The sequence below is a fragment of the Trichogramma pretiosum genome, unplaced genomic scaffold (assembly GCF_000599845.2).
Source record: "Trichogramma pretiosum strain Unisexual culture from Peru unplaced genomic scaffold, Tpre_2.0 scaffold35, whole genome shotgun sequence".
Classification (NCBI taxonomy): domain Eukaryota; kingdom Metazoa; phylum Arthropoda; class Insecta; order Hymenoptera; family Trichogrammatidae; genus Trichogramma; species Trichogramma pretiosum.
Window position 1 is genome coordinate 580,181 of NW_019640943.1, and position 18,667 is coordinate 598,847.

Below are 18,667 nucleotides of genomic sequence, written 5' to 3' on the forward strand. Positions count from 1 at the left end.
CTAATGCGCAGTAACAAATACTTCTTCGTTCAACATCTCTTTCTTCACTGTCCCGACAGTTTCTAATTTAATTTTGCTTCCAGTTTCATACTCATCACTATTCGGCCATTGATTTGGAGAATAATCTTCAATTTTCGCAACCGCCAATAAATTGGGCTTCATGTCTGTACATTCCATTTCGATTTGCAGTTCCTCAACTTTATTTGCGTCATTTTTATCACAGTTTCGATGCGCCTATAATAAAATAGCAAGTTATGAGAAAGTTATTTCAGAAAATGTTTTCTACGTATATCGCACATTCTTACGGAATATTCTCTGGAGATTCGAATACTCTTAACATCGGGCGTCTTGTTAATTAATTCATAATAATTTTCATCAAGCAACTCGTCACAAGATTCTTCTTTCACTCTGAAATAAATGTGATATTATAAAATCATATTTAAACATTTTACTATTTTCAATTCTCATAAAACAAAAATTACCTAACGGTCCAGTTGAAGAAACTACTCGATGCCATCTTACTTTATTAAACGTTCGTTGACAAATGATATTTTCGTAATAATATCAAACTAATTTGAAACTCATTCCATAATATTTACGTAAATCATGATATTAAATCCTCGACACACCGATGTAAACAGAGCAATACCATGTCATTCAATAATAAATTCAATAATGTTATCATAGAAAAAAAATTACGTTATTCATCTATCAAATAAACGATAATTATTTTTCCATGAATGATGTTTTATTCAAAAAATGTTAAGATAAAAACTATAGAGAATTATTCTATTGCGCTCGAACTGCAACGAGAGTTAATCAAACCACGAAGTCGGAAAGTATTGCTCGAAAAAGTCAACTTTTCTTTCATATTCGTTGATCGCAAATGAATCGTGGCTCTGTTTTTTGAAAAAAATATTTATTTAAACACACTCTATTATTATACATTATATAAAAGATGAAAAGAATATTCAAAAACTTCTTACAGCTATTTTTAGCCCTTGACTTTGACTAAATTTTTGTCTTTCTGTGAAGCTAACAGAATTTATAAATTAATGGTAATTATTAGATTTATGCTCTTGAAACATAATTTTTGTGTTAGCTTAAGTGTTATTTTTAATAATTAAAGCTAGGAAAAATTTTTATTTTATTTAAGTACAAAACCTCGAGGTCAACACTCATAAGAAAGAAAAAAACGCCAGGATATAATAACCCTTCAATAACTGATTGTTTAAATCTTGATCTCTTGGTCTTTTGTGCATATTGCTATTATGGGTGGGCTGGTTTTTCCTGCGAGAAATTTTACGGATTTCGTCGAGGTGGATATTGTCAATTAATCATCACTATGTAGGTATAGGTGCGCAATATACTCTAATTAAATTTGTTTAGAACTGGCAAAGGTCAACTGTACTTGACAGATGGTGTAGAAAAGTGGTCGATAGGTAATTGACTTGATGTCTGGACCAATGGTTTAAGATAGGAATATTTTTGAAGTTCTGAATCAGGTCCTATTTCCCTGTTAGAACCGTATCTTTCAAAGTTATATGGACGTGAACGATTAATCATCTCATTTTATAGCAAGATTTTGGAGCAAGTCAAAATTAGAAACGAATTTTTTATAAATTAATGGAACAGAAGATAACTTGGGGCAAATTTTTCGTCGGTTTCAAAGCATGTAATATGACTAGAAGCTAATGTTATAGCATCATTTCGGACTGAGTGATAATTTGGAGTCAATTTTGTCATATAATAAAAGAGCAATGATTATAAATCCATGATGCCTATCATTTTGCCCGCCTAAATAATTAAAAAACAGATCAAAAGCAATATTGTTTAGGTCAATGCAAATTTGTAAGCTTGCAAAATGTATTTACTAAGTAAGTTACGAATTTAATATACTCATGTAATATCCTCTAATAAACAAGCAATAGTAATCCTTAAAATAGTCACTCTACAATTTGTATGAACGTAATGTTTAAATCCATTCAAAATAAGCAGTACTGTTTTTTCGGGAAAAAAGAAATTTATTTTTTTCAAACTTGTCATTGTTTTTGCAGACCAAGATAACATAATAGACGAAGAAAACAAAATATCGTAATTAATAAAAATTATTAAATTAGTCTTGTTTGACAGTACACTAAATAGTACATCAGTGAGTCATCATTGAACATAAATTTAATATATATGTTAGGTTTTGATGCGCGAATTATGCGCCACGTCGATGTGAGCTTTAAGATTTCTTTTTTGTCTGAATGTCTTTCGGCATGTCCCGCATGAATGGGTTATAACATTATGCGACGATTTCACATGCTTTTTGAGATGAGTTTTATATTTAAATTTTTTTTCACATGAATCACATGAGTGGGTGATTCCATTGTGCTCCGCATCGATATGGGCTTTAAGACTACTTTTCGCAGTAAATTTCTTTGTGCACACATCACACGCGAAGCCGATTCCATTGTGCACTACGTCGATGTGGACTTTGAGCCGACATTTACTTGTGAAATTCTTTCCGCAAACATCGCATTCATATCCGACACCATTATGCACCGACTCGATGTGCTTTCTGAGATAACCCTTGTCTGAAAATGTCTTTTGGCATTCATCACATGGATGCGTAATTTTATGATGTATCGATTTGATGTGAGTTTTGAGATTACTTTTTTGTGAGAATGTCTTCCCACAAATGTCACACGCATTAGGGACACCATTATGCTCCGAATCAATGTGCTTTTTGAGATAATTCTTGTCTGAGAATGTCTTTCGGCATTTATAACATGCATGCCTTATTTTATGATGCACCGACTCTATGTGATTTTTGAGAGTACTATTCTTTGAGAATGTCTTTTGGCATCTGTCGCATGGATGCGTGATTTTACGATGTACTGAATCGATGTGTCTTTGAAGATAACTCTTATATCTGAATGATTTTCCGCAAATATCACAATCTTGTGTGATTTTATATTGCGTAGTATCAATGTGAGTTTTGAGCCTATGTCTATAATTTAGCTCTTTTGAAACAGTTTCTTGTTTATTTTGCTCGCTGAGTGCACGTCCGAAATTAAAATCAGTTTCTTCTTCACTAAAAAATTCTTTCTTCACTGTGTCGACACTTTCTAATTTAATTTTGCTTCCAGTTTTATACACATCACTATTCGGCAATTGATTTGGAGAATAATCTTCAATTTTCGCAACCGCCAATAAATTTGGCTTCATGTCTGTACATTCCATTTCGATTTCCAGGTCGTCAAGTTCATTTTCATGATTTTCGTCATGTTCTTGAAGCTCTTGGGTCTGAAAAAATTAAAATTATTAAGAAAGTTTCATTAATGATAGTCGAAAATGATTATCAACACTTACTGAATTTTCTTGCCAAAACCTTTCGTATTTAATATTTTGAGTGACGGGTGTCGTGTCAATTATTTTATAATCATTATCATTGAGAAGCTCATCACGAGGTTCGTCTTTTACTCTAAAATAGATTTAGTAAGATTAATTATTTTTCTATGAGAATTTCCTCGTACAATTTTTACAAAATAAAATTTACCTAACAGGACAGTTGAAGAAACTACTCGATTCCATCTTACTTTGGTAAAAGTTCCTTGGCGAATAATGTTTCCGTAATAATATCAAACTAATTGAAAACTCATTCCATAATATTTACACAAATCTTGCTGTTAAATTATCGGCACACACAATGTAAACAAAGCAATATCGAGTCATTATGTACCATTGAAAAAATTTACACAATTTATCTTTCAAATGAACAATTAATTATTTTTGTATACGAATAATATTTTATTGAAAAATTTTCGAAATCAAGAACTATAGAGAATGATTCGATCGCGTCCGAACCACGCCGAGAAAGAGCTAGTTACTATAATTTCGAAGTCCGTCACGATTTCAGCACTACCCCATCCAATAACGACGAACGATCGTTCAACAATATAAACCAATTAAAATCCTCGAGTCTCTATAATGCCGCTCTAATTTCTCGCTTCTCGCACCGCTAGGCTATCCGCACCGCATGCGCTTCAAGGCGTTCAACTCGCGCTACCGCCTCATAGCCCCGTTCAAGCAGCTGCGCCGCAGCGAGGAGCAGGCGATCGAGGACACGCGCCTCATACTGCAGAACGCGCAGGAGCTGCGCGGCGGCGATCAGCTCGGCCTCGGCACCAGCTGGGCCCTCGGCAAGCGGCACATATTCCTGGGCGAGGCGACGCGCCAACAGCTCGAGCAGCTGCGCGGCGAGATCAGACAGCGCGCCGCCACGGACATACAGGCCAGCTGGCGGGGCTGGCGCATCAGGCGACGATGGACCCTGAGACGGGGCGGCAGCACCAAGCACAGCCACAGCCACCACCACCACCACCACCACCAACAGCTGCCGCCGCCGCCCTTGATCGTGCACCATCCGAAGCAGCATCATCATCTCAATCCGCATCAACATCCCAGCAATCACCACAACAATCATAATCAGCTTCATCCTGGCTCGCAATCGTCCTCGGGAGGTAGTACTCTGCAGCGAAATATCGCGGCTATGCAGACTGCCGCCGCTGCTGCTGCTGCGGGAGCGACGGGAACGAGGCCGAGACCGCAGCCGATCGCCGGTACACCGCCCCCGGATCCGATCGAGATGAAGGTCGCCGATCAGAAGACGATACAGCAGACCGGCGCCCTTTACGGACTCGATCTGGTAAGTAATTCATGATGATTTATCATTGCGAGCTGACAAAAGCATGCTTTCTTTTTTGCTTAAAATTGTTATGCTTTTTCGTGTATCAGGAACGACCACCGCCCCTACCACCGCGCAGATCTTACACGGTCACGGGTAACACGAAGCTCGGCTATCCGCAGACGAGGGTGATGAAGAAACCCTTTCCAGGTGTGTTGCCAAGAAAAAAAAATACCCTCGTCCCCTGATAGCAAATTGGCCCCTCTTGCAAACGACGTGCAGAGGTGTCTCGCCCTCCTCATTCACCAACGTCGCAACGGCGCCTCGTCTCAGCAGCAGTCACGTCAGCTCCGCGCGGCCGTAGCGCAGAGCCAAGTGCAGCGGCGAGTCACCCGTCTCTTGCCAAACGGAATGGACGTCCACCTGGCCCCCGTCGAGAAATTCCTCGACGTTCTTCTCGCAGCCGGCCACGCAGGCCGCGTGAAAGTGCGTCAGTCCGGACGACTTGTCGCGGTAGTTGCACCAGACGTATATCTTCAGTAGGTTCACGACGATGGAGCTCATGGTGAAGGTGTTCTCGGCTCTCGTCGCCCAGTGGACGGCTGTGGTGCGAAATAGCAGCGGAGATCCGGAAGTCCCTCTTTCCAATTTGCGATCCAAGGTTCGAGTCGACGGACGAATTCGATTCGCTCCTCCTCGATCTCCCAGTTATCGACCTCATCTCGCGAGCTCTTCAATTTTTCCAAATTTATTTGCTCTGCGTCCTTGGGATACCAGTCGAAGGAAGGGGCTTCGTACTCTTCGTCGCACTCGTAGGTGTCGTTATCGCTTTCTTCGTGTTAACAGTCATCGTTCGGAGGGTCGGTGACATCGTCGTCGCGGACCTTCGGTGTTTTTCGGCGCTTTCCCATCGCCAAGACGTGTCGCACGTGGTTTATCGAATTTATGCTGCAGTCGACGCTGCGACGCGTCTCAACGTGTACCGAACTGAACGAGTCGGCACTGAGAGCCGTCGTCTATACTTAAACTGTATATATTTCAATGTAAAATTATCGCACGATATATTGATTGATATCATCTCTCTGCTGAATATTATTTATGCCGAGTGTATGGAATTTGACAATTCTTCTTTTTACATTTTGGATGCAATCAATTCACATAGTATTATTTATGACCAACCTATGCAGAGGCAGTGTATTTTATTCAGACAAATTGTGCTGACTTATACAAATATTTTTACTCTGTCACTTGCAGATTTACAAATTAGTGTATTCGCCATTTAGTGGCGAACGTTCAGAGCTATATCCTTGTATTTGAAGTGGCCGAAAATTGCTCTGAATTTCAAAATAATTAAATTATCGTTTTTAGGTCATTAGAAATGTGATTAATATGTGTAGAATAGTTATCATTCATATTAATCACGTTTAATACAAGCCAATGAATAGTTCTGTATTTCAACAACTTTTAAATGGTCATTTTTCCGTCTACCAGGGAATAAATCGCTTTCAAAAAAGATCTCATTGAATAAGGAGACAAATATTTTATATCAAGTTGATTCGATTCTTCTACAAAAACAGCAAATCGAAAGTTATCACAGATATCAAAACAAAAAAATTCGAACTTAGTGTAAAAATGTGTGCTTTGACTTATATAATTATTTATAATTTGCCACTTGCAGATTTACATTTTAAGGTATTCGCCATCTCGCGATGGATGCTCCAAGTGACATTCTCGTATCTGAAGTATCTCCAAATTTGTTCTAAATTTTAAAACAATTACATTTTTATTCTGATTTAAAATGCACTTTAATAATCGTCAGACAAAAACCGACCATTTTTCAATCGTGAGGTCATCATTGATGTTGCGCATCTGACTGGCGGCGTATGATCTTCGACGACTTTGTTATCGAATCACGTTGAATCTGTTGCAAAAGGCATTATAGGCACATAGTAGCTCCTCTTTTTTCTTACCGAATCGAATTAAAAGCAAACCTTAGTTAAATTACGTTTGTATGAATTTTAACAAAAATATAGCTACGAGTTTGTCATTTATTCACATTGAAGTCGAAATATGCAACATAATTTCTATTCTCATGATAATTAAACACAAAATTGAGTCACAGAAGTTCATTCATGATTTATTTCATTTAAAATCAGTTATTCATTCAATAGTAATTTTGACGTTAAATAATATTTATATTAATGCCTCTCATTAATACATGTATTTTTATTGGCACACATCCTTCACGAAAAGCCGAAAAATAACATAAAAATTTAAAAATTAGCTCTTGCAATTTCTGATCAAGGTAGCTCTATTTCAATCTTCGATGTTCTTTCTCTTCTCGCCTCTAGCCGAATAAAGACATTGATCTTCCATTGCCTGTTGGTTCTCTTCGCGGTACTTGCGGAACAGTTCCAGCAACTCAACTCTATGGCCAATCAATTGATGCGGAGTCACTCCATTGTGATCGACTGCGTAAGGATTGGCGCCTTTGCTCAGCAGCAATTCGATCAAGTCTGCGCGTCCTTCTCTCGCGGCCGAGTGCAACGGAGTCTTGCCGTATATGTCCCGGGCATGGACCAGCCGCGCCGTCCTCTGAATATCGTCGCCGTTGATCTCCAACATCATCTTCGCGCAGTCGACGTTCGAGCCAATATCGTGCAGCGGAGTCACTCCGTGTGCATTGGCTAAAGTTGGATCGGCGCCTCGTCTCAGCAGCAATTCCGCCACTTTCATTCCGCTTTCTTTGTTATAGAACACGCACAGTTCCACAGCCAAGAAAAGTGGAGAGCAATTCGACGACGATACCAGAAAATTGGGATCCTGACCGAAGTCGAGAAATTTTTCGACGACGTCGTAGCAGCCGCCCATGCAGGCCGCGTGAAAATGCGTGTAGCCATCTCCGTCGATGAAATTCACATCGAACCTGTCGTATATTTTAAACAACTCGGGGACCAAATCAAGGCACCATCTTCTAGCTGCGAGATGCACTGGTGTGTGCCGAACCATCGCTGGTTTGCCTTCCTCATCGAGTTTGGGCTCGTCTTTGTAACCCGTGCTAACCACAAACTGTATGAGTCGTTCTACCGTTCTATTCGTATATGGGACTCGATTCAAGTTGTTTATGGAATCCAGGAGAAGCAACTCAATTTCGTCTTGTTGAAAAATATCTCGGAGATTTGGCAATCCGTCGATCCAATTTTCGATGAAGGGATAAAAATTTTTGAAAAATGTGATCCGATCTCCTTGGATCTCCCAATCAACACTTTCCCGCATGGTTTTCAATTGCCAAACTTTTAAACTGTTTTGGTCGTCTTGAAACATAGTGATCAATTTAGAATATTTCACTGGTCACGAAAATCATTCACTGCGGTCGATGCGATCGTCCTGACACGTTTACTCAATCAAATCGTACAGCGATCTGTCGAGAAACTATCAAATAAAAGCCGTTGACTCACTTGTAGATGTTCTCGAAGAATAATATAAACATTAGACTGACAATATAAAAATCTATTGTTTCGAGACACGCGTCTTCAAAAGTTTCAAGGTTCGCCTTGACGATCATAAAACTATTCGCAAAATACGAATTGTTCAATAACTCAGAGGACCTTAAAAAATATTTGGATAGTGACAAAAACTTAATGTTTATTTCTAACCTGTCGTTCTACGATTTGATTCAGTTACCACACGAAGAGTTTGAGAAAGTAGTCACGTATAAGAACTTATACGAGTTCCAGAGATCCTTATTTTCTTTTCTTTTCTATAACTCTATAGAATGTAGTCAGGAGTGTTCAACGCACCTTTCTGAGATGATAGCGAGAAGATTTCTCCGACGTTGGGCACTGGAACCTCTCCTGGAGCTGACGTGCCACAACCATTTGCCACTACTCTGCTGCGATATAATCATTAAAAAATTAACGAACAAAGACTTAATGAATATTTTCTTTGCAGTCAATGATCAAGGCGAAGACTTAAAGAAAACTGATTGGATCACAGCCTTACAAATGAAAAATAATTCAAAGCTCGATTGAGCTTGATTTTTATTTTAAACAATAATAATTGTTTGTATTTTTGAACTTTAATTGAATGAAATTCTAAGTTTTTAAAATATTATTATCATGTATCAAATTAAATTTTTTACATTATAAAATATATCATGCATGAAAGTATACAACATTCGAAGAACATATTGGATTTATTTAGTTATTGTTAATGATCTACAATATAATGTGAGTGTCAATTCGTCTTTTTAAAATAGTGCCAAATACTATTCATAAACTGCAGATCTTATAACAGCTTACTAAAAAAAATTGAATTATTAATCTTTGCTACAAACCATCAGTTAAGCGTTTATTCAGTATATATTAAATACATATTTTCTATTATTTACTTTCTTTACATTATCTACTAAAAAATATTATTATAATACTTTATGTCGTGATCGTGATTGGGATTGCTTTTTTTATGCCGACTTCTGTATTTGAGCAACCGGTAACTCTCGCGAAAATATAAAATCACCGGTCCTTATGAAAAAAAACCTATTCGTAAAATACCGTGAATAAAAAGCATACCTCAACAAAACATTAAGATTGAATATTAAGAACTTAAATTAAGACAATTACCATAATCTTTACAATAAGGTAATAATTTGAAATTCCTTCGGTGAATTTTTTCCTCCTTTCTCAAACTGCGAACTAACACTAAAATTCCTGTAATATCATGCAATAGATTTTTTTTTTTTTAAGAATAATAAAAAATTAAGTACGACAAAGTATAAGTCACAGGATCGCAAGCATCTATCATTCCAGTTTCAAAAATCAAACTGCTAATTTTAACAGTTGACGGATTATGAATATATATTTGACGTCATCATTTACGATTGCCGCTTTCAGATCAACAGTTTCCAAATATTTTTGAAAAGATTCTCGATTAGCACGTATACATCCAGACGCACACGTCAATTCGTAAGTTGAAAAAAAAACAAGCTCGCCGACGAAGAAAAACACGCAATCTCCAGCTTTTGCCACGCCAACGTATTAAACTCAACGACATTCGCTCGTTCGCCGACGCTCTAACAACAACCCCCAGCAGCAGCAGCAGCAGCAGCAGCAGCAGCAGCAACGGCGATGGCAGAAATGCGGCGCGGGCAAAATATGTAACACTTCAATCCGCGCGATGAATTGATTGATTCGCAATTTTCGTATAACGCGTCGGAGTTGCTCATGCAATATCTTGGCACTCGTGTATACGTACGCGCGCAGTCACACAGACGGAGAAAGCGAAAAATATTATATAGGAATCCTTCAACTGTACCGTACACTTCCTCTCTCTGCGCGCGCGTGGTGCGGAGCTGCCTTGCACCACCGCCGCAGTTCCTTTAAAGTAATTGGAAAAGCTACGACGCAGATGCGCGCGGCAACGCGACGACGACGACGACGACGCGAGCTAGGAGCTCTTATTATGATTATTATTATAATTTCGCGCGCGCGCCCCCGCGCCACAACCCCCCCGCGCTCGCTACACACATAACTGCATGAAATTTTCCCTCGAGGCTTTGACATGTTACCGTATGTACGCTACCATATACGAGGCATGCGAGTCTGTTCTTTTTTTTCTTCACTTTTCGCGGGGAGAGAGAAGGAGGAGTAGGGGGAGGAGGAAGTAAATATTACGAAATATTTCGTAGATTAAAAGAAAATATTTCGCGACGTACAATAATAATGTATCGACGAAGCTCTAGCTCTAGCTTATACTTATATCTAGCGCAAAAATTTTCCCATGCAGTTCGCTCTCGATATTTACGGAGACTTTTATCTCGATGACAAGTTTAGCGAGTTAACGGGCCTGTAAACACACCGGTGCAGCAGGAAAAAAATATATGTACACGACCTTTTCTCTTTTTGTTAGCCATATATAGAGAGAGATATTTTATATATATAGGGCTACCAGCCACCCACATACACGCATGTCGTGTGCGTTGCGCGCATAGACTTTAATGGCACAGAAGCAGCAGCAGCAGCCTGCACGACCGTAAAAGCGGCCGCGTAAAAGCTATTTCGTATAAACGTTGCTGCTGCTGCTGCTACACCGCGCCGTTATATACATTGTGCGTATACGTACATAGGTATACGTAGGTACAGAAAAAAAAGAGGGAAAGAAAAATAAATAAAGAGGCAAGAATTGATTTTGCGCGCATAGTCGACGCGTTGTATCGGCGCTATCTACCCCTTTCAAAGTATATAATCGCAACGACAACAACGAGCAACAACAACAACAACGACGACGACAACCAAAAAAAAAAAATGAAGTTTTTCCAGCCCTTCTCTATAAGTCGACGAAAAAAAATAGCTCCGCGGTGCGCTACAGCTGTGTGGCGATGATGCTGGTGGCTGGTGGGAGACTCGAAATTACGCGCTTCATCGCGGCCGCCGCTAGGCTGCACTTCCGACATTAATATTCATACCTCCTTCCGTTTAAGCGCACGCGGCAGCAGCCTGTAGCCTGTAGCCTGTAGCAGCAGCAGTGAGAAAGAGTCAAGCTCGTCCTCGCTCTCTCACACTCTTTGTTGTCATATTTAATACCCCATCCCCGCCCGTGTGTATAGCGGAGCTTTCGCCACACCTATTGTGTGTGTGTACGTGTGTGTGTGTGTGTACGAGAGCTGCTATATTATATGCCTTTGGGCGCTAGGCTGCTGCTGCTCTTCCGCCCGCTGTTTTGTGCAATTTGCGCGGCTCGCAGCGAGACTGTGTCTAGCCTAGCTAACCAACCCCATGTGCAGGCGACTACTAGAGGTGACTCGAGCTTTTTCGGCGCGGGACAAAAAAAAAAGTTTTTATTCCATACTTCTACGGCCTGCCTCGATCGGATCCGAGCATAAATAATTGGCCTCACGCTATGCAACGGTGTCTGGTGAGAAAAAAAATTAAAAGAGAGGAAAAAAATATTTTTTTTTATCAATTTTCACAAGAGCAGCTCCTGTGTACGCTTACGGAATGAAATTACACCGGTTCGAGCTTCGTCGATGTATTGGAAAATTGGAATGCAAACGGCAAATATAGCGCGCGGTATGGAGCCGGGTCAGAAAAAGGAGGAAAATAAGACTTATAAGACGTTGTCGGTGGTGGTGGTGGTGGCATCCCATAGCCGCAGATACCCCTGCACCTTCTGTTCGAGAGAAAGGACGTGATAAACCAAGCACGAGTGAAAAAAAAATATATATATCAGATATATAATAAAAAGGAAGAAACGACGTGGACAATAAGGTGTACTGCGCGAGGAAAGATGGATTGTTGTTACGTGAGCGAGATTTGTAAATGTTGACGTACTTGGGTTCTCCTCTTCTCCTCGCTTATTTTTTTTTTCTTTTTTGGCTTCCGTGTAATATATCTTTTTCCACTCTCGCGAGAGATACGCGGAAGCTTTATTAAAAATCAACAGTTATCCACCGGAATCAATTAGTTTTGATATTAAACCTTACCCGCGACTACGACGACATCTCCCTCGCGAGTCTTTTGATAAACCCCCTTTGGCATGTGATTTTAATAAGGCCCGTCGCAGTCGCGATAAACACGCGCTCTAGCAGATAGTTACAGCGTTGCAATGCAGTGCTGCATGCGCGCATATACACACACGAGGCGCCGCGTCCTTGTAATTTCATCATTTCCGTTTTGCAGCCGCGCGAGCTTCTTGAGACTTTCGCGCGGGCGGGGGAGGGATGATGCCGCGCGTCGTTAGGCTCTTTCCCTCTCGTCGCGTACGTATACGTATATATGTACTCTTTGAGTTTGCGGCAAGTCGTCGTCGTCGTCGTCGTCGTCGTCGTCGGCAAACACATAAGTATGACGCGAGACGAACGCGACGATGTTCCTTTTGCAAAAAGTTTTCGCGTCGAGTCGCGAGAGAGGATGATATTACAAGACTCGCGCGTGATGATGTTTGTGAATGTGACGCGAACTATATATACACGATGCAGACGGCGACGAGTTGTAAAATTGAAGGTAATGTATAATAAACGAGGACCATTTTGATTATGTTTTATAAATATAATATAATATATGAATGATTTATTGCGGCTTTTTTACCCCTTTTAGAGAAGACTTCGGATTATTGATAAAAAGTAAGTAAGTAATCATAATGATACATAATAGATATCGTAAATAATATAAAATATGACTCAGGGTTACATCTTGAAATAATAATAATAATAATAAAATAAAATAAATCATCTTTATAAACCAGCGGATATATACAGATGGAATAACGCACGCACAATAATGTTTTGCGCGCCGTACTCGGATTAAAGATTAATTCAATTACGCGTCGCGCTCTGGATATTGCGCAATTCGTAATGCGTTTCTATACAACAGTCTCTTGGCTCTTAGATATATATATATATGCGCTCGGTGCGCGCGGCGAATCGCATGCGGAGCTTACGGCAAAGCACACCATACACACACACATACATAAATGCACATACATATAAATTTTATAATCCTTTCACGCGGTAAATGTGTTCTACGATGCTAGGAGAGGTTCGGCATCGTTACGTAATTATAATATAATAATCCTCTCTTAATGTATAAATCGTAAGTATAGATAGATCCGCTGCGTGACTATTTTTAAGAAGTGTATAGAAAAGCTCGATGTACGAGAGTAATGGAAAGGGGGAGTAAAGACTAATCCTTATGTACACAATATTATTATTCGATGCTTATAATGTAGGTGTCTTTCTTCTCTCGCTGGATTGGCACTAAGAATTCAATGATAACACGACGACGTTTTTTTTTTTTTTTGTACAATTCGGCGCTCAGCATCGAGCCGAATTTTTGTTTCGTTTGCTTTTTGTTCATAAACATTAGTAGCCAAGGAAAAACACTTAAACCTAATTTCTCTAATTTAATTGGAAGACATTTGATAATTGGTCCTTACAACTAACGAACTTATACATGGCAATACGTAAAGATTAACGGCAATTAAATACAATTAAATAATACTTTGTTATCGATAAAAATGTCGAAGAATAATTTTTTCTCTCTCTCTCTCGCTGAATTCCAACGAGGAGATCGTGTATATACGTGTACGTGCACGTGCTCGTTAAACGTTGATGTTGCACGGCTTCAGCTCCATGAATTGATAAGGCACGCTGAGGGTGGCGTTGTTGTACTCGACCAGCAGGTGACCCCGATGCTGAGAGGCGCCGATCACGAGGACCGTCTCGCCCTTCAGCAAGACCACTTCGCCCTCGCCTTCCTCTGCGAGAAGAGAAAAAAAAAGCATGAGTGATGGCTCGTTATGTATTACGATATAATGGTCGTTGTGAGCTCGGAGTGGCTGTTGTTTTATCATTGTTATTTTTGTCGCTGGTAGAAATGCTCGATATTGATAATATAGGTTTTCGTTTTTAATAATTCTTTTTTTTTAATTATGTGACCTTCGATTGACGATTTAACTGGATAACAATATTCAGGCCAGTTTTCAACCACTTCGAATACAACAACTTCAAAACTTCACCGATAGATGGCGAGTACCTACATTTGTAAATCTGCAAGAGGCAAAGTCAAAATATAATTATATAACACAAACTTCGGTTTGAAGAAAATAGGTTTCTCCCCAAAATTAATCGTATACGATATCGAGCATTTCTGTCAAGGGACGAAGGTATTTTTTTTTCTTGGCAACACTTACGCTTACCTGGAAAGGGTTTCTTCATCACCCTCGTCTGCGGATAGCCGAGCTTCGTGTTACCCGTGACCGTGTAAGATCTGCTCGGTGGTAGGGGCGGTGGTCGTTCCTGATACACGAAAAAGCATAACAATTTTAAGCAAAAAAGAAAGCATGCTTTTGTCAGCTCGCGATGATAAATCATCATGAATTACTTACCAGATCGAGTCCGTAAAGGGCGCCGGTCTGCTGTATCGTCTTCTGGTCGGCGATCTTCATCTCGATCGGATCCGGGGGCGGTGTACCGGCGATCGGCTGCGGTCTCGGCCTCGTTCCCGTCGCTCCCGCAGCAGCAGCAGCAGCAACGGCAGCGGCAGCAGTCTGCATAGCCGCGATATTTCGCTGCAAAGTACTACCTCCCGACGACGATTGCGAGCCAGGATGAAGCTGATTATGATTGTTGTGATGATTGCTGGGATGTTGATGCGAATTGAGATGATGATGCTGCTTCGGATGGTGCACGATCAAGGGCGGCGGCGGCAGCTGTTGGTGGTGGTGGTGGTGGTGGCTGCTGTGCTTGGTGCTGCCGCCCCGTCTCAGGGTCCATCGTCGCCTGATGCGCCAACCCCGCCAACTGGCCTGTATGTCCGTGGCGGCGCGCTGCCTGATCTCGCCGCGCAGCTGCTCGAGCTGTTGGCGCGTCGCCTCGCCCAGGAATATGTGCCGCTTGCCGAGGGCCCAGCTGGTGCCGAGGCCGAGCTGATCGCCGCCGCGCAGCTCCTGCGCGTTCTGCAGTATGAGGCGCGTGTCCTCGATCGCCTGCTCCTCGCTGCGGCGCAGCTGCTTGAACGGGGCTATGAGGCGGTAGCGCGAGTTGAACGCCTTGAAGCGCATGCGGTGCGGATAGCCTAGCGGTGCGAGAAACGAGAAATTAGAGCGGCATTGGAGACTCGAGGATTTTAATTGGTTCATATTGTTGAACGATCGTACGTCGTTATTGGATGGGGTAGTGCTGAAATCGTGAAGGACTTTGAAATTATAGTAACTAGCTCTTTCTCGGCGTGGTTCGGACGCGATCAAATAATTCTCTATAGTTTTTGATTTCGAAAATTTTTCAATAAAATATTATTCGTATAGAAAAATAATTATTGTTCATTCGGTAGACAAATTGTGTAAATTTTTTCAATAGTACCTAATGACTCGATATTGCTCTGTTTACATTGTGTGTGCCGAAGGTTCAACGGCAAGATTTGTGTAAATATTATGGAATGAGTTTTCAATTAGTTTGATATATTACGGAAACATCATTCGCCAACGAACTTTTATCGGCACCGTACAAAGTGTCCACCTCAGAACTGCCCACGTCGAGTAAAATGTACACAAACAAACTCTACACAAATATTTTGTATATGTTTTTACAATTATTGTACACGGTTAAATTGTACACCGTTAATATGCAGAAAAATCATACACAGTCAAACTTTACACGAGTATTGTGATAAATAGCACGAATTAATTTTACACGATCAAACTCTACACGAACGCTGTGCTCTAAAATCGTAAATTATTTGTACACGGTCAAATTCTACACGTGTTCGATGATCAAAGTAGAAAATAATTTATACACAAATAAACTCTACACAACATTTTTTGTCCACAGACAAATTCTATCCGAGTCCGTCGTTCAAAGTAAGATGGAATCGAGTACTTTCTTCAATTGTCCTGTTAGGTAATTTTTATTTTGTAAAAATTATACGACGATATTCTCATAGCAAAATAATTAATCTTACTAAATCTATTTTAGAGTAAAAGACGAACCTCGTGATGAGCTTCTCAATGATAATGATTATAAAATAATTGACACGACACCCGTCACTCAAAATATTAAATACGAAAGGTTTTGGCAAGAAAATGCAGTAAGTGTTGATAATCATGTTCGATAATCATTAATAAAATTTTCCTAATAATTTTATTTTTTTTCAGACCCAAGAGCTTCTTCATGAATATGACGAAAATCATGAAATTGAACTTGACGATCTGGAAATCGAAATGGAATGTACCGACATGAAGCCCAATTTATTGGCGGTTGCGAAAATTGAAGATCATTCTCCAAATCAATGGCTGAATGGTAATGAGTATAAAACAGGAAGCAAAATTAAATTAGAAACTTTTGGGACAGTGAAGAAAGAAATTTTAAGCGAAGAAGAAACTGATTTGAATTTCGGACGTGGACTCAGAGAGCAAAATAAACAAGAAACTGTTTCAAAAGAGCTAAACAATGAAAATAGGCTCAAAATTCACAATGATACTAGGCATAATAAAATCACACATGATTGTAATATTTGCGGAAAATCATTCAAATATAAGAGTAATCTCCAAACACACATGGATTCGGTGCATCGTAAAATTAGGCATGCATGCGATACATGCCAAAAGACATTCTCAGACAGAAGTAATCTCAGAAATCACATCAATTCGGTGCACAATCCAGTCCGACATGCATGTGATATATGTCAAAAGACATTCTCAGACAAGCGTTATCTCAAAAAACACATTAATGCGATACATAATGGTGAATCACATGTATGTGATATTTGCGAAAAGACATTCATACAGAAAAGTCATCTCAAAATCCACATCGATGTGGTGCACCGTAAAATCACTCATCCATGTGATAAATGCCAAAAGACATTCTCAGATAAGGGTTATCTCAAAAAGCACATCGATTCGGAGCATAATGGTGTCCCTAATGTGTGTGACATTTGTGGGAAGACATTCTCACAAAAAAGTAATCTCAAAACTCACATTAAATCGATACATCATAAAATTACGCATCCATGTGATGAATGCCAAAAGACATTTTCAGACAAGTATTATCTTATAATCCACATCGATGCCGTGCATAATGGTGTCCCATATGCGTGTGACATTTGTGGGAAGACATTCTCACAAAAAAGTAATCTCAAAACTCACATCGAATCGATACATCATAAAATTACGCATCCATGTGATATGTGCACAAAGAAATTTACTACGAAAAGTATTCTTAAAGCCCATATCGATGCGGAGCACAATGGAATCACACACGCATGTGATTTCTGCGAAAAAAAATTTAAATATAAAACTCATCTCAAAAGGCATGTGAAATCGTCGCATAATGTTATAACCCATTCATGCGGGACATGCGGAAAGACATTCAGACAAAAAAGAAATCTTAAAGCTCACATCGACGTGGCGCATAATTCGCCCATCAAAACCTAACATATATATTAAATTTATGTTCAATGATGACTCACTGATGTACTATTTAGTGTACTGTCAAACAAGACTAATAATTTTTATTAATTACGATATTTTGTTTTCTTCATCTATTATGTTATCTTGATCTGCAAAAAAAATGACAAGTTTGAAAAAAATAAATTTCTTTTTTCCCGAAAAAACAGCACTGCTTATTTTGAATGGATTTAAACATTACGTTCATACAAATTGTAGAGTGACTATTTTAAGGATTACTATTGCTTGTTTATTAGAGGATATTACATGAGTATATTAAATTCGTAACTTACTTAGTAAATACATTTTACAAGCTTACAAATTTGCATTGACCTAAACAATATTGCTTTTGATCTGTTTTTTAAGTATTTATGAGGCCGAAATGATAGGCATCATGGATTAATAATCATTGCTCTTTTATTATATGACAAAATTCACTGCAAATTATCACTCAGTCCGAAATAATGCTATAAAATTTGCTTCTAGTCATATAACATGCTCTGAAACCCACGAAAAATTTGCCCCGAGTTATCTTATGTTCCATTAATTTATAAAAAATTCGTTTCTAATTTTGACTTGCTCCAAAATCTTGCTATAAAATGAGATGATTAATCGTTCACGTTCATATAACTTTGAAAGATACGGTTCTAACAGGGAAATAGGACCTAATTGAGAACTTCAAAAATATCTTATCCCATTGGTCCAGACACCAAGTCAATAACCAATCGACCACTTTTCTACACCATCTGTTAAGTACAGTTGACCTTTGCCAGTTCTAAACAAATTTAATTACAGTATATTGCGCACCTATACCAACATACTGGTGATTAATTGACAATATTCACCTCGACGAAATCCGTAAAATTTCTCGCAGGAAAAACCAGCCCACCAATAATGTCAATATGCACAAAAGAACAAGAGATCAAGATTTAAACAATCAGTTATTGAAGGGTTATTTCATCCTGGCGTTTTTTTCTTTCTTATAAGTGTTGACCTCGAGGTTTTGTACTTAAATGAAATTAAAATTTTCCCCAGCTTTAATTATTAAAAATAAAA

General features: G+C 39.3%; 5 protein-coding genes across 5 annotated transcripts in view; 1 reads left to right on the forward strand and 4 right to left on the reverse strand.

Annotated features, from left to right (window-relative positions):
• LOC111693396 lies at positions 1–517 on the reverse strand. The gene is made up of 3 exons (XM_023457934.1): positions 483–517; positions 306–408; positions 1–234 (listed from the first exon to the last, which is right to left on the reverse strand). The coding sequence occupies exons 1-3, from the start codon at positions 515–517 to the stop codon at positions 1–3; spliced, it is 372 nt and encodes a 123-aa protein (XP_023313702.1).
• A 1,496-nt stretch (positions 518–2,013) lies between these two features.
• On the reverse strand, positions 2,014–3,814 carry LOC111693410 (zinc finger and BTB domain-containing protein 41-like). The gene is made up of 3 exons (XM_023457968.1): positions 3,548–3,814; positions 3,361–3,472; positions 2,014–3,294 (listed from the first exon to the last, which is right to left on the reverse strand). Exons 1-3 carry the CDS (start codon positions 3,580–3,582, stop codon positions 2,188–2,190), a joined length of 1,254 nt encoding a protein of 417 aa, XP_023313736.1. The 5' UTR covers positions 3,583–3,814; the 3' UTR covers positions 2,014–2,187.
• A 3,177-nt stretch (positions 3,815–6,991) lies between these two features.
• LOC106653367 (ankyrin-3-like) lies at positions 6,992–7,999 on the reverse strand. Its single transcript, XM_014372767.1, has one exon. The coding sequence runs from the start codon at positions 7,997–7,999 to the stop codon at positions 6,992–6,994; it is 1,008 nt and encodes a 335-aa protein (XP_014228253.1).
• A 5,772-nt stretch (positions 8,000–13,771) lies between these two features.
• The window catches only part of LOC106653366 (unconventional myosin-IXb), a 28,720-nt gene continuing 23,824 nt past the window's right edge, over positions 13,772–18,667 (reverse strand). The window contains exons 9-11 of the mRNA XM_014372766.2: positions 14,558–15,246; positions 14,369–14,468; positions 13,772–13,929 (exon numbers count right to left, since the gene is read on the reverse strand). Of these exons, the coding sequence (XP_014228252.2) occupies positions 13,772–13,929; positions 14,369–14,468; positions 14,558–15,246 (947 nt within the window). The remainder of the gene's footprint in view (positions 13,930–14,368; positions 14,469–14,557; positions 15,247–18,667) is intronic.
• LOC111693405 (zinc finger protein OZF-like) lies at positions 15,473–17,630 on the forward strand. The gene is made up of 4 exons (XM_023457956.1): positions 15,473–15,713; positions 15,999–16,067; positions 16,143–16,254; positions 16,322–17,630. Exons 2-4 carry the CDS (start codon positions 16,033–16,035, stop codon positions 17,597–17,599), a joined length of 1,425 nt encoding a protein of 474 aa, XP_023313724.1. The 5' UTR covers positions 15,473–15,713; positions 15,999–16,032; the 3' UTR covers positions 17,600–17,630.